General features: G+C 43.0%; 2 protein-coding genes across 2 annotated transcripts; both read left to right on the top strand.

Moving 5' to 3' along the window:
• Positions 1 to 618: 618 nt before the first annotated feature.
• Positions 619 to 5,046, top strand: LOC119280797. The gene is made up of 8 exons (XM_037561518.1): positions 619 to 707; positions 2,011 to 2,099; positions 2,216 to 2,304; positions 2,614 to 3,008; positions 3,082 to 3,358; positions 3,435 to 3,523; positions 3,789 to 4,039; positions 4,575 to 5,046. Exons 3-8 carry the CDS (start codon positions 2,296 to 2,298, stop codon positions 4,709 to 4,711), a joined length of 1,158 nt encoding a protein of 385 aa, XP_037417415.1. The 5' UTR covers positions 619 to 707; positions 2,011 to 2,099; positions 2,216 to 2,295; the 3' UTR covers positions 4,712 to 5,046.
• Positions 5,047 to 9,268: 4,222 nt separating this feature from the next.
• Positions 9,269 to 14,736, top strand: LOC119274742. The gene is made up of 15 exons (XM_037555466.1): positions 9,269 to 9,351; positions 9,460 to 9,600; positions 9,693 to 9,820; positions 9,958 to 10,233; positions 10,419 to 10,558; positions 11,821 to 11,891; positions 12,183 to 12,260; positions 12,332 to 12,400; positions 12,479 to 12,538; positions 12,649 to 12,768; positions 12,855 to 12,982; positions 13,070 to 13,345; positions 13,473 to 13,603; positions 14,136 to 14,171; positions 14,260 to 14,736. Exons 1-15 carry the CDS (start codon positions 9,285 to 9,287, stop codon positions 14,366 to 14,368), a joined length of 1,830 nt encoding a protein of 609 aa, XP_037411363.1. The 5' UTR covers positions 9,269 to 9,284; the 3' UTR covers positions 14,369 to 14,736.
• Positions 14,737 to 15,224: the final 488 nt, after the last annotated feature.

The raw sequence follows: 15,224 nt of genomic DNA, 5'->3' as shown, positions 1-15,224 counted from the left end.
ACTCCAGACCAGTGTTGGCTAGAGCACGGGAAAGGGGCGAAGGAATCCCGTTGACCGACCAAGGAAATGAGAGGAAGGATGGCGGGGCTCACACGCTGACGCTGCCACATCGCACGCCACGAGGCACGCGGTGTCACGGACGAACGACTCGCCCCTTGGAAACCATCGCTCGACCCAGCGGAAGGAAGCAGGAAGCAGCCTTTCTTTCTGTCTGGTACTCCCTCCGTTTCAAATTACTCATCGTGGTTTTAGTTCAAAAATATTCAAATTACTCATCGTGGTTTTAGTTCAAAAATATATGTGATACTACGAGGGACAGTCTTATCTGTTAATCCTTACGTTGATGTGTTTTTACGATTTGACTGAGGGCATAAAACCAGTTTTTGTAATGGAAAATCAAATGAAAAGACTAGCTTATTTATTTTTGCTGATAAAAAACTAATGAAAAAGAGAGCACCCGTGTGCTGAAACGGCCTTCCGGTAGCCGGCCCGCGCCCCGCGCCCCCACACCGCTTCCCCCCAGCCCCGCTCGCTTCCCTAGGTCCGACCGGTGAATTCTTTAGTATTTTTCCCGCCGCTCCCCTCCCCTCCCCTTCCATCCTCGCCTCGACCTGGTGCCTTCACTCCGGCGGCGGCGCCTCCTCCTTCCATTCAATCGGAACCAGTCCGCCCCGCCCAGCGTTCCTCCTCTCCCCTCCACTCCGCAGGTACCTTCGCCGCCGCCGCCGCCTCCTCCTCCCACCCCCAAAGCTTCCTCGGCGAACCCAAAACCCAGCCTTTTTTCCTTCTTGGAAACGTGCCCTCCCTCGGATCTGTTGGTTTGCGGCGCAGCGATCAAGGTTCAGTCTGGTGCTTGTCTCGTCTGGGACGGAAAGCTTAAGTTTTCATCTTCTTTTTTGTCCTTAGTTAATTAGCTGTATTGACTTGTATTAGTATTATATTTTGGAGACATTGCTCATCTTTGCGTCATAGTGTAAATAAGACATTTCATACATACATACATACATACATTACATATGCTCAACCTGGATGTGATTCCCTTTTTCTCTGTATCCCCAGATCTAATTCGAGCTGATATGTGTGTCAAGTCTTATAGCAGGGTGTTCTTTTCCTTGCCAACAACATAAACACCAACAAGGTCTAAGATGGTTTTTCCTATACATGTACAGTTTTTGGAGGCTTGGTTTATTTATATATGCTCTTCTGCATCTACAAAAACCAATCGGAGGGGGAACGATGTGTGTGTTTGTACAAGTTCTTCGTGTCAGAAAGAAGGGTTATGTAAAGACATTTGTATCAACATGCCTTGCCAGCATGTGCGCATCTAGTGTGTAGGGCATTTACCCTTTTTTATATAGTTTGACCTCCTTTCAGTAAAAATATATTAAGAATGTTTACCCTATGTGCCTGTGTGAGAAGTTATCAAGGAGAGCATGTCTATAGAAAAGTTCACTAGCCATTTCCCTCAAGTCCTCAACGTTGAGTAGGTTATTTCTGCCGTTGCTGTCAAAATCTGGTAAACCCATACTCTGTTAGCTACCAACACCAACAAGCTCATGTATATATATATATATATATATATTCATGGCGTTCTTCCCATGGTTCTTGATACTTACCTATTACATGTTATAATAAAATTAAGTATGTCTAGTGATACATAACATTAGTACGTAATTAATTGTTTTTGACTGTTAAATCGACATGTATGTCAGTTCACTTGCTGGTCCACAGCAAGCTTCTTAGACTTCTAATTTAGTGACTCAACATATGCATGCATGTTCATGTCTTCTTTTCCATGGCGATTGAAACTGAGATTGGAAATGGTGAACACACTTTGTTCTGGAAAGACTGGTGGCTGCAGGGACATCATATTTGCTGATCTTGCACCCCATCTATTTGCGGCAGTGCCCACTTTACCTTGATGCCCTGTGTTATGTTATCCTAGTAAAAACCCTAGCATGAGAATGAATGCCATTATTTTCTGAATCAACCTGTGTTGGTGTTTTTCAGGCAGTTTTATGCGTCGACTGCTGTACAAATGGAGTCGTCAAGAAAAAGATGAGTAGGTTCCTCTGACCAAGGATCTTGTTACCAGCTAGGTCAGGGGCATCGATATGTTTAGTGTATTTATGATTCCTTGACTGCTCTACATCTTCTCGTAATCAAGATGGTACTTCACTTGCAGCTAAAGCTACATTGTTGTACTTCTGTGCAGATTTCAGCCTCACTCATCACTCATCGAACACCATTTTGAGGAAAGGGGGAAAGATCTTCTAACCTCTTAAAAATTCAGGGATGCCTCCGGTAAGCATCCTCCGTTAGTTTCACTCTCTCCTTAGTGGTTCCTTGGTACGATCCTGAGCTAAGTAAGTTAGCTATTTAGGCGGTCTACTCCTTTTCTTCCGAGATTTTTGGTCGAGAGTCAGGTACTGTTAGCATCTGTTTCCAGTCTTTGTATGTGGCTTGTTGGGTGCAACGGCGTTTCTATTTTTATTTGCTAGCACTATTTATATCTCTTCGTGGGGTGCTTAGAAAATCATGTTTTATCATTGAACAACAATTTTTTGAGCACCATTTATCTCTAATATTTAATTCATGTTAAAAAAACAACAGATTGCATGTGAGAAGCAGGTTTTAGACAGATCATATGATCGGGTGTGCGGATCTGTTGTTACCATTGAACGGCGCATAGGCGAGGAATATGTTGCATTTGGTACAGGTTTTGTGATGGTTTCTGATCAGAAGCAAGTCCTGACAAGTGTTCATGAGTCTATAGTCAAGGATGGGGAGAGATTATTTGTTCGCTTCTATGATGATATCCAGATGGAGGCCACCATATTTCTGAGAAACACACCATCCAAGCATGTTGTTCTGAAAGTGAGCTCTCGTCCTCCTCGTAGTCGCCATCATGTCATCTTTAATGAAAATCAAGTTAGAAGACAGGATGTTTTCACAATTTCGGCGGTGGAAAGATTTGATGAACGTGGTTTGATGACTGGCTCGATAAGGTACATACTTGCATTTGAATATAGCACTACTCTTCTTGGGATCAAGTTCTTGCTAACATGTTTTTTGTGATAGCATTCCAAACTGCAAAGCAGTCCGACCAGATGGGACTATTGTGTTCGGGAGCCAGAATTTATTTGCTATGAGTTGCCCCGTGGCAGGACCAACAGTTAAAGGAGAACCGAATGGAGAGGATTTGCAATTAGTCGGTGCCGCGGTATTCGACATGGACGGTCTAGTAATTGGCACAGTTGACCGTGTTGACATGTCTGCGTTTGATATAAAATATGCAATTAAAACAAGTTCATTTCTGAATGATCTGGAGAGATTGTTGAAGGATATTGATGATACGGTAACTACTTGTTCTCTAAATTTGTTCAATTAGAGAAAACGAAGTTGAAGTTTCGCTTATAAGTCTATGTTTGCAGATTGTTCTTTCGAAGGATCAACAAGGCTTCAGCAAAGGCGCTGGAACGAGCAAGCAGGGAGGTAGTGTGGCGGGATCAAGTAGAAAGAGGTAGATGCATATAGTCTTAGTACACATGTCTGTATTGCACCGTTAATCGCGCATATGAACTTTCGGTTGTGTGGCGGGATCAAGTAGAAAGAGGTAGATGCATATAGTCTTAGTACACATGTCTGTATTGCATCGTCAATAGTGCATATGAACTTTCGGTTGTGTTATTAGAAAGAGGTAGATGCATATAGTCTTAGTACACATGCATGTATTGCATTTGCATTGTGAATCGCACATATGAACTTTTCAGTTGTGTTATTTTTAGGGGCCGTGATGATCCACCTGGAGGTGGAGGTGGCAGGAGGACAGGAGGTGTCACGTTGAGGGAAGAAGGTTTATGCATGGACCAACTCAAAGTGAACTTGGAGGTGGCCAACGAAGAAAAATTGAGGCTACTCAAGTATCCAGTCCAAGGTGACAGGGATGTTGGAAGAAAAGAAGCAATGCGATCGGAACTCATTAGGCTCGTCACTCGAGAATTGGATGACCAACAGTCGGGCTCCCTATCTTCACCAGGTATTGCTGTTCGTTTCCTGTTTTGTTTGATTCTTGAGTGAAGCATTGTCGCTTTTCTTGTGACTGTTGGTGAATATAGAACAAAGACTTGCACTTTCGAGAGAACTCCATACATTTTTTTAGTATGAAAACTTCATATTCTTAACCCTCTAGATACGCTGTGGTTGCTGCTGCTGTGTTTCACCTATTTAATCTATGTTGCGTGTACCAAACATTGTTCAAACCAGCTGTGGTTGACCTCACATAACAAAGTTATTACAAGAGATAACCTGATGAAACGACAGAGCTTGACTCATGTCTCTTGCATCTTCTGCTCTGAACCTGAGTCTTCTGGCTCACCTATGTTTTGAATGTGTTGTGTTGAAACTTATGCGGCAAGTGATTTCTAAACTCACCCAGATAGAGGTGGGTTGAACTAGAGAATGTGGCTAGATCATGGATTAGACAGAAAGCATGCTGTTGTAAACATGATAACTTCTGCTGTTCTGCGGAATATGTCGAAAACTAGTAATGGCTGCTGTGGTATGGAATGCAGGTGATATGGCAGCGCCTCTTGCATCTGCTAAAGCGGGGGGCTCTACTGTGGCCCCTGACTTCGAGGCAGCTGCTGGAACAATGGACACATGCTTTGGAAAAGAAAATCTGGGAGATTCCTCGGCTAAGCTGCGCTGAAGAAACAGAGGGTCACTGTGAGGCTGAAGAATCAGAGAATCACCGTCAGGCTGTTGGGGTCCTGGGATACCTGAATTGCAACATTCACGTTTGATTTGGCTACACTTCCAGGCATCTTGGTGCTATTTTGGTGTGATTTGCGAGCATGTGGTGGTTGCGCATGAACTTTGCTTTATTTCTAAAGTTTGAGATGCCTTTGGTCTGATGAAAACCGAGGGACCATTTTATGCTTCTAGAAACAGAGAGGCTAATATCTGCTAGATATTCATTAAAGTGAATTAGCCTCTAATTATTGTTCTGTTGTCCAATTGCCATTGCGGTGAGAAGATTTGTCATCGATGCAGAGTAGTAAACTATGAGTTTTTTTTTCATGTTTAGTTGCAAAATTTAATGAACTGCAACAGGAAATTATATGCCCTGGAATTGACCAAAGTCATTAAATTCATGGCCCCATTAGAGCATCTCCAATACTACTCCCTCCGTAAAGAAATATAAGAGCGTTTGGATCACTAAAGTTGTGATCTAAATGCTCTTATATTTCTTTACAGAGGGAGTAGCATATATCTAAATTTCGTAAACTAAAATGGCTTTAGGAATAGGACAGAGAAGAACCAGGGAATCTTTTTTTGCTCTTCCCCAACTGCACACCTAAAAATGGTTATCTTTCATCTCATTGATCCTATCTCTATTCCAGTTGTGCAAATACACTCTAAATAAACTCTACAATGCAGGGAAAAAAATGCTTCAAACATTTTTCAATGGGCACCGAACATTTGCAAGAACAATTTATGAATTCAAAAGTTTAATTCAAATCTGAAATCTGACATAAATCATAGTCCATCGTCAAAACAAAGATTACATTGTCTCATCAAACAAACATGGAGGAAACACAAACAAGCAGGAAGCAAAGATCACCCGTGCCGACCATGGTATGCCCACAATTCCTCCACAGGACCATCTTCTGATTGGAAATGTCGGTCCTTGATCTCTTTGTGGGTTTGAATGTATCATTTGATGTGGTCTTCATTCCTACGATCGTCCTCCCCATCTACTCGTACACATAGTTCACCACTTGTCCATGCCCGTCCTTAATGATCATATTGCACATGATCACACACTATGTGATGATCCACCAGAGCTTCTTACAGAATATAGCGACAACTAATATAGAACGGATGGAGTAGCATTTAAAAAATGTTCAGACTTTTCAAAAATATATACATGCCATTTTAAAAGGAATGATACATGTGTTCACACTTTTCACTCGGTAATGCATCATCATAATGAGCTCAATGTGACAAAGAGTTAGTCACGGGATCATGTGTTACGGAACGAGTAAAGAGACTTGCCGGTAACGAGATTGAACAAGGTATGGGGATGTGTTGGCGCTGGGTGGTGGTTGGTTTGGTGGCTGGCTCCGGAGCGCCCGAGGTGCAGGTTGGGATCGGGGGAAACCCCTGTCGGCTTGGCCGACACCGGCGCGGTGGCGCCTGTGGGTGCCACCTGACCTTCCGAGAGGGCGTCGGGGGCTACCCTTCCTCTCGCCTCGTCGTGTACCGGGGGAAACCCTTGGCAGCAGCGTCGTCATATTTGCGATCCTTCTTGGAGGTGTTGATAGGTGCCGGCGCTTCGGAGTCTTGGAGCCTAGTGGAAGATCTCGGTGGGCGCAGCGTTCGTGAGGCTTCTTCTTTTGCTCTTTCTCTGTCGTTTCTTTTGGGCGTGACTGTGCTGCTTCTGCCCCAGCATCTATCCTTGTACGGCTTGGTTGGTTGCTTTGTATACAAAGCGGGGGGAAACCCTTTTTCGGCAACAAGGTATGGGGATACTGACGACCAAATCTCGGGCAAGTAACATACCGATGGACAAAAGGAATTGTATACGTGATTGATTGAATCACCGACATCATGGTTCATCCGATGAGATCATCGTGGAACATGTGGGAGCCAATATGGGTATCCAGATCTTGCTATTGGTTATTGGCCAGAGAGGTATCTCGGTCATGTCTGCATGGTTCCCGAACCCGTAGGGTCTACACACTTAAGGTTCGGTGACGCTAGAGTTGTAATGGGAATAGTATGTGGTTACCGAAGGTTGTTCGGAGTCCCGATGAGATCCCGGACGTGACGAGGAACTCCGGAATAGTCCGGAGGTGAAGATCGATATATTGGACGAAGGGTATTGGAGTCCGGAATTGTTCCGAAGGTATCGGGTGACAACCAGTGTGACCGAAAGGAGTTTCGGAGGCCCCGGGAAGCGTCGGGGGGCCTTATGGGCCAAAAGGGGAGGGGGCACACCAGCCCACTAAGGGGATGTGCGCCCCTCCCTCCCCATCTCACGTAACCTGGAGAGGTGGGCGCGCCTCCCCTATGGCAGCCGCCCCTCCTGGCTTGGGGGCCAAGTTTTCTAGGGGTGGGGGGCGCCCAAACCCATCTAGGGTTTCCCCTATGGCCGCCGCCCCTCCTTTAGGGAAACCCTAGGGCGCCTCCCCCTCCCCCTTCCCCCTATATACAGTGAGGGAGAGAGAGGGCTGCAACAACCCTTCCCCTGGGGCAGCCCTGCTCCCTCCTACACCTCCTCCTCCTCCTCCGTAGTGCTTAGCGAAGCTCTGTCGGAGAACCACGAGCTCCACCACCACGCCGTCGTGCTGCCAGAGTTCTCCCTCAACTTCTCCTCTCCCCTTGTTGGATCAGGAAGGAGGAGACGTCCCAAGGCTGTATGTGTGTTGAACGCGGAGGCGCCGTCCGTTCGACGCTTGGATAGGATCTTTCGCGATTTGAATCACCGCGAGTACGACTCCATCAATCGTGTTCTTGTAACGCTTCCGCTTAGCGATCTTCAAGGGTATGAAGATGCACTCCCTCTCTCTCATTGCTAGCATCTCCTAGATTGATCTTGGTGACACGTAGGACTTTTTTTTGAAGCATTACTATGTTCCCTAACAATATCGAGGATCATCGACTTCGAGCTGAGTTCTATCACATCCAACATGAACTTGCCCAAATCATCATGAAGGAGGTCCTCGAAAAAACAGGGATGTTCTGCGAGGAAGGGCAAATTTCGCGGGAAGACGTCCAAACACGCGTAGCCGCTCAGCATCTTGACCCGAAGCCTTTCAATAAGCTCGGGGACTATCTCCCTGACTCGGATGGATGGCATGACATGTTTAAGTGATTGTCGATATATAACAATGTGTCCGTTTAGTCCATACTTCATGTATGACGAAACTTTAAGTTACGCACGACCAAACTTTATTTTTGATGTAATTAAACCGTCCTCCTCGACTAGCGAAGTTCACTCTAGTTAGGGCATTTTGGGTACAATGAACTTTGTTATTTATGCTTATGGTATGTTGCTTCTATTTTTGCTAAGTATGTCTCTTTCTGTTGCTCAACTATATATGTTGCATATCATCGACTCATGTAGCGATGCAGATGCATAGATCATCAATGTCGAAGAAGTGCTACGCCAGGAGTATACGACGAGTGGCGGAGTGTCAGGCCCCGGTGTACCAGTTTCCGGTTTCCGAGCGATAGTCAGTAGTTAGTTTATGTTCACGCTAGTGCGAGAGAGGGATACGAGCTCATGTACTGCATAGTTCCGCTCTCATTCATAGTGTTCACGCTTTCCCTGTTGTATTGGATTGGATCCCTTGTGCTAACCATGGGCAGCGTGCCGGCCAACTTCACGACAGGGCAACAAGACAATTTCGCTCTCCGTTTATAATGGCCTTTCGTTCCTCTCGGCTGGCACTGGGCAGCAGGAACGGGAGCAATGCGGCCGTGCAGAGGCAGGGGGACGAAGATCAGCATACTCGCGTTGATCTCTCCTTTGCATGCTGGCCATGGCTTAAAGGCAGGAAGGAGAAGAGCGATGCAGCGTTTCTTTTGCGTGCTCAGTTTTAAAAAAAGAGGTCGAGGGTTCTTTTTTTAGACAGAGAAAAAACTGTGGTTTTTGATATACTTAGTTTTAATACCCCTGTTTTCTCTAATAGCCAAACAGCTCTCAGGAATTAATACTGTGGTATTTTAAAAAACTGTAGTATTCTCTGAATACTTAGAAAAAACTTTGTTACCAAACGGGGCCTATCTACGATGCCCTTTGGTGAAAATTGATCATCCTCTCCAAACCGTCAGTTCCTTGTTTTCCTCCTCTCGCAAGCCCTCCATCCCTGACACATCGACCGGACCCACCGCCGCGTGCCCTAGGGCTGACGCTTCCACTCTCCACCCCCCGCGTGCGCCGCCGCCGCCGCCGCCATCGCGGTTCTCCAAGCTGTCTCCACCCGGCCGCGAGTTCTGGGCATTGGATTTTGCGGTATGAGCTTCTTTCATCCAATGATTAGCTGAACCCCCTCCCCTCTTTTTTACTTAGGATCAATTGATTTCCTTGCGGCTAAATGATTTGTTGATCCACGTTCGCTAGAGCCAACAGTATTTCTCAATTTATTTCCTTTATTTACTCTGTTGGATGATTGTAACCAAAACTCTGCTTTGATTGTAATCAAAACTCTGCATTGATCCTAAAAAAAGTGACTAGCTGTCTTATTTAGTTCTTTCCGCTCCAGGCTGGAAATATGAAGCGAGAAGGCGTTTGCACGAGAAGCCAGACCAAGAAACAAAAAGTTTGGACAGCTTGGCGAGGTGAGCCACTGGCTGTCTGGTTTCAGTCTTGCTGCTTGTTCCTTCTTCTGCAACTTACGATCAGAACTGTGTTGTATGATATGAACATGATGATGCTTCCCTAACTAGGAAATTCGCATCCGGACAATCCTTTCGAACAGGAATTTGGCAGCTCAAGCGATTCTGGTCAAGGTGTCTGGACGGAACTCAGTGAAGAAGTCGCCTCGAACTTAGCGGGCACTGTTGTATCGCTTGCTTCATTTGCTGATGGTGATTATAAATACTAGCTTTGCAATTTTTTATCTATGTCTACGTGTTAGTATACTTCATGATTGAGAATTTGGAAATACCATCTTGTGCAGGAAACACTGTGTTTTTTGCATGCACGGGCATAATTATCGTAAACAATCCTACTTTTACAAGTTGTCTGACTTCATTAAGTTTGGTTAGATCTATTGATGATGACACCAAGATCCTTCATGATATGACGGTTGGTACTGGCAACTTTCTTTTTGTAGTACCCTGAAAAAAACTTTCTTTTTGTACACTATTGCTTGCTTATTTAATATCATGTTAATCATTCTGCTAACCAGGCTATATACTTGCTGCATTGCTTTATTGATGCAGATTGAAGTGCGCCTTCCGGATAATAAACTTGAACTGGGATGGTTGGAATCCTACGATTTGAAATACAATGTTGCGGTTATCAACATCGGTCACTACCGCTCTCTTCAAGTAACATGTCTAGATCATCAGCGGCAATTTGAGTCTCACAGTAAAGTAGTTGCCGTAGGGCGTTGCTTCAACTCAGGAAAACTAATGGCCACAGCTGGGATGTTGACCGACAATCCACAAGGAGCTTACCGGGAGGAGCTTGCCATCTCCACATGTGAAATTACTATGGTGCGGTGTTAATTTCTCGCTTTCTATACATAGTGAAAATAAATAAATAACTGTGTCATGATATGTACTGGACTTTTTTGGGGGTGGGGGTGGGCAAAAATACTCCTTTTTTTCAATTATACAAACTTTGTTCAGCATCGCTAAATCTTTGTGCTTGGCTCACTGTCACTTTATTCTTTTCCTAGACTGGAGTTGGAGGGCCCCTTGTTGATTTTAATGGGGACTTCATTGGGATGAACTTTTATGCTGAGAAAGAGACTCCATTCCTACCAAGGATTAAAATTCTTGAACTCCTGTCGCAGTTCAGGGAAACAATTCAGTGGATGTATGTCCTCCATACTCACTCATTGCTTTTCTACTCTTGTCCTCCATACTCACTTATTAGTTTTTGTGCACATGGGTCACACATGCTTAGGAAAATAAATAATGGTGGAAAGCTTAATCAAGAGTGCACTTAATACAATAGTGGCTTCTTATGACATCATACTGCAGCTAACAACACACATTATATAAATCTCTAGCGTTGTTGGAAAATTTGTTGACGAAACATTGTGTTAACAATTCATGCATTCTAAAAGAATGTGCAGGCATTTTACTTAGAATATGAAATCACATTGTTTAAATTACTGCATGCGTTGTACAAGGCTAAGAACAGTTAAAGGATGATCACAACTTGGTATGTAGTGAGGAGCAACATGCTCAATTACTGTAATACCGAGCGAGTGAGAACTATTTAGCAGATGAATTAGTGCCATGCACTGAAACATTCCTGGATGACCACAGGCCATCTGTTCCGCTTCTTGCGAATTTATTATTCAACCTGGAATTTCCAGGAAGCTGACCACACATCAGTAGGCATACAAAATGAATGAACTAAGTACATAAGAATAATTCCGCTCATCAGTAGCCGAGGTTTAGTGGTACTAGCATTCATGCTGAATGCCAAAGAGTTTCTGAAATGCCTTGTTTTGATGTTTTTTGTAATACTTGCATCTGCTAACTGATCTGCATTTGAGAACATCTCCCTTGATAACAAATTAGTTGTTTGTGACATCTGGGGCTGGATAAGCTGCAGTGTGACCTTGACAATCCATATCACCTGTTTTGTCATGATATCTCGCAGTTGCCCTGTACTCAACTGGGACTCTGGTGTCCATGTTTAAGCTATTAATACTTGTTCAAGTGATAAGGTAGTGAAGGTTCCCTGGTAGGTTTGGTATAGTATCATCTCCATTTTTTTTGTCACTCACCACAACATGCATGGGAAAAGTTTTCCACTATATTAAGCTACTTATATTTAATAAATATTTTCGTCTATACAATAATCAAACACAATAAATATTTAGGTTTTAGGGTTTTCCCCATTGTATTGTTGTTTAGTGCCTGACCCCAATCAACAATTTTCCTGATTTGCCCCTTTTAAACATTGAAGTTTGTATTGTTTGGTATCCATGCGTACATATCATCCATGTTTACTTTTGTGGATTTCTGTATTACTCCAATGAGTTTATCGCATTACCGAAAAAGGCTCTTGCCCCGCTTTATATATAAAGCACTGACCACCAAGTTTATCGCATTCTACTGCAGGGCTCCAAATAAGAAAGGACCTGGTAGTAAAATTGAAAGATCTCCTAGACCTTGTAAGCCTGATTCAGAAGGTGAGAAAAGCACCTTAATATTGTTAAATTGTGCGCAATCATCACATCATCAGGCAATTCCTCGCCAGAGTCACCGCCAATGTTAATTTTCAACAATCATTTGTAGAATCTGGGTACATACTTAGTTTTATGGTTGCACCTATTATCATGCTAGCATAACATATTTGATATGCTAATTAATTAGTTCATTCTAAGTACTTCAGTGTAGTATATGAATATGAGAATATACTCCTTTCCTTCATACTGCTTTTCAGTGTTCTAAATTCTGCTTATTTCCCTTCTCTATTTTAGTCAGCTCAAGGAAGGGAGAGAAACTTAAGGATCAGAAACCTTCCATATGTACTCTCTGTGATCCAGAATGTCAACCAGGTTGGTCACTTTTAATGTTAACTATTGATCATTGGTCACATTTATTAATTGTTTCACCCCTGTGGCACCAGGACTCATGGATAGATTATTATTAGAGCGGAAGTCTTTATGTTCTGGGCGGCCGAGTTATCCTTGTTTTGGTGAGTTGTTGCTTGCAGTTTTCCCGACCATCATTATACATGGGGTCATCAATCACTTAACTATGTTGCAAAATTTAGGCGTTCCTACAAAAAAGGAGCTGAGGTCCAATGGTTATCCCCTCCCAGTTTGGCAGAATGGTGAGTTCATTCGTGTCCTTTTGATATTTACTCTTTTCTGTTGGAACATCTGTCATCTGACTGGTCTCTCCAGCTCCCCTCCACTGCTGAATCTTTATTGCTTTTGCCAGCGGGCATGCGTTTGCTTAACAATTTTGAAGAGAAATTTAGTGAAGATATCTGGAGTAAACTCGAAAGAAACGTTGCTTCAAATATGTCTCAAAGTGTTGTTGCATTGGCTTCATTCAGTGGTAATTATATTCATTATAAGCTCGTTTACTTTCAATATTCTTTTTCCAATTTCTTCACTAAATTATCGGAGTCATTACTCTTGTAGGAAAAACAAGGTGTTTTGCTTGCACTGGCGTATTCATAGACTGCAACGGGTCCACCACAAGAGTTCTGACCTCGGCAAGTTTGGTTAGAACTTCTGACAATGAAAACAAGGTTGCTGATAACCTTAAGGTCGTTACTCTGCTAATAATTGTTTAATTGCCCCTTCTACTTATTCATGATATCACTAGTTTAGTCTTACCATATCATTAATTGCAGATTGTAGTGTGCCTTCCAGATAATCGTCATACCAGAGGGACATTGCAACATTACAGTATACATTATAACATTGCCGTAGTCCACATCAAGAATTTCTGCTGTACTCAGACAGCACAAATTGATAACCAGATGCTAATTAAACCTCAGAAGGAGGTAGTAGCTATAGGGCGCGTCTACCAATCAGGCAATTTAATGGCCACAAGTGGGATCGTGATTGACAAACCAAGTAAGCTTGGTTGCAAAGAGCTTAAGATTTCCACCTGTAAAATCACCAAGGTACGCCATGTCTTTTCGTGTGGTGGAAATAAATAGTTGCGTCAGAATGAGTAACTAATCCATCATCACATCTGTATGGCTTACAAATACTGTTTTTTCCTATTTGTTACTTTTGTGTGTGTGCTAGGCTGGGATCGGAGGGCCTCTTATTGATTTTGATGGAAATTTTAGTGGCATGAACTTCTATGGCTTAGAAGAGGCTCCATACATACCAGTCAATATAATTCTAAAAGTCTTGAAGAATTTTGATGCACAAGGGTATGCTTTCTATATTTATGTAATGTTTTTACAGATGTCTTGCGTGTGCATAATATTCAATCTTGAGGAAGTTTAGTAGCCTCGATAGGACATTTGTCACCATTTTGATCTTCTTATACTGAGCACATTAATTAGAAGCTTGAATAGAACTGCTGTGCATATGATAAATAACATACGACACTGGTACGATAAAGACCGTCCTGTAGTTGTGGCCGGCAGTTGAGCATGTTTGATTGTACGTACATTTGTGATTTATGGAAGTATCGTATCGTATGTCTCATACTCTCATGTCATCACTCTAACCTGGAACTATAATGGTAAATATGGGTTGGTTTTGGTTGTTATTTTCAGGTTACTTTTAATTTGGAACTCATGCTAGTTCTTAAATCCCAACTTGCTTTTGTGGTTGAACCATTTCGCTTCTTATTGTTCAGACATATGAAGTAGTGAACTGACGTTACGTGGTTTTGATCTTCGTCCTCACATGCGTGTGTTTGTTCTTGTATGTAAAACTATTTTGGTCTGTTTGTAGGACTGTTGCTAGAGACGATGATGATAGCCCAAACAGGTATTGTTTATTTACTACGCGTTCATTAACACTGCTTGCTAGAGATGTATATTATTTTAGCAGCTTATTTATGTTTAACTCTGGACAGATGGCCCGTGCCTAAGCCATTTTGGTGCTATCCCAAATGGCACGAGCTTGAGGAAGGAATAGATGTGGAAGAAGAAATTATATATCAGCGGCAGCGGCAACAATTCTAACCTGATGAAGTGCATCTCGATGCATGTGCGCCTATCTTGTCCTCAAGCTGCTGATCCAGTTGAAGCACAAGCTGATCATGTCTAGCAAGTATGAAGTGTTTGTAACTTCCCTAATCTGAACCCTGAAATACTAGCTTACGACCGTACGCCGCTTGATGTGATGGACCTAGATGCCTTTTCGGGTAAAAAAAGTGATCGATGCACGTGTACTAAGGCCGTTAAGGCACGGGTTGGGGAGACTCTCTTATTTTTTGGCAGTACTAAGTTTGTTTGCAGCTGTGGTTGTGATTTTTAGGTACAGTGATGAACAGTTGTCGTAAGAAACATCGGTACAAGTCTGGCCCCAACGACTAAGTTGGTGACCTGCATCTCTTGGCAATCAGATTCTTTTGAGGGCCAAGTTGAGTAGCAGCAGAAGGTAGCTCCATTCTGCTGTGCTCAACATGGGTCCAAAAAGGTTTCGTCAGCATCGAAGTCCTTTTCTGCTCATGATAAACAGTAAATCCAAAACAAATCATAATTTCTGAATTTATCTTGGCAAACTTTGATAAATGTTGTGTGCTTGACAGATTTTAGCAGAAATGATATTCGTGGAGGTCATGGCAAAAAAAAAAGCAATATCAGCACTCCAAAAATGATTTCTAAAATAGCATTTTTGGAGCATTGAGTTTTTTTTTCCAAATGTCATTGACAAACACACAAAGCGTCTGTCAAAGTTTACCACAAAGCATTGCAGATTTTTCTTAGTTTTTCTAAAAATTTTAGTTTTACTGTTCATCAAGAGCCATTGAGTTTGCCAAGCAGGCCATCTCCGACGGCACGAAAGCCGTCACCATGTGCATGCCTTGAAGATCCA

This window comes from Triticum dicoccoides, chromosome 3B (genome assembly GCF_002162155.2).
Source record: "Triticum dicoccoides isolate Atlit2015 ecotype Zavitan chromosome 3B, WEW_v2.0, whole genome shotgun sequence".
In the NCBI taxonomy this organism is placed as follows: Eukaryota; Viridiplantae; Streptophyta; class Magnoliopsida; order Poales; family Poaceae; genus Triticum; species Triticum dicoccoides.
Note: the sequence above shows the minus strand (reverse complement) of the source record. Positions and strands in the feature narration are given on the sequence as shown.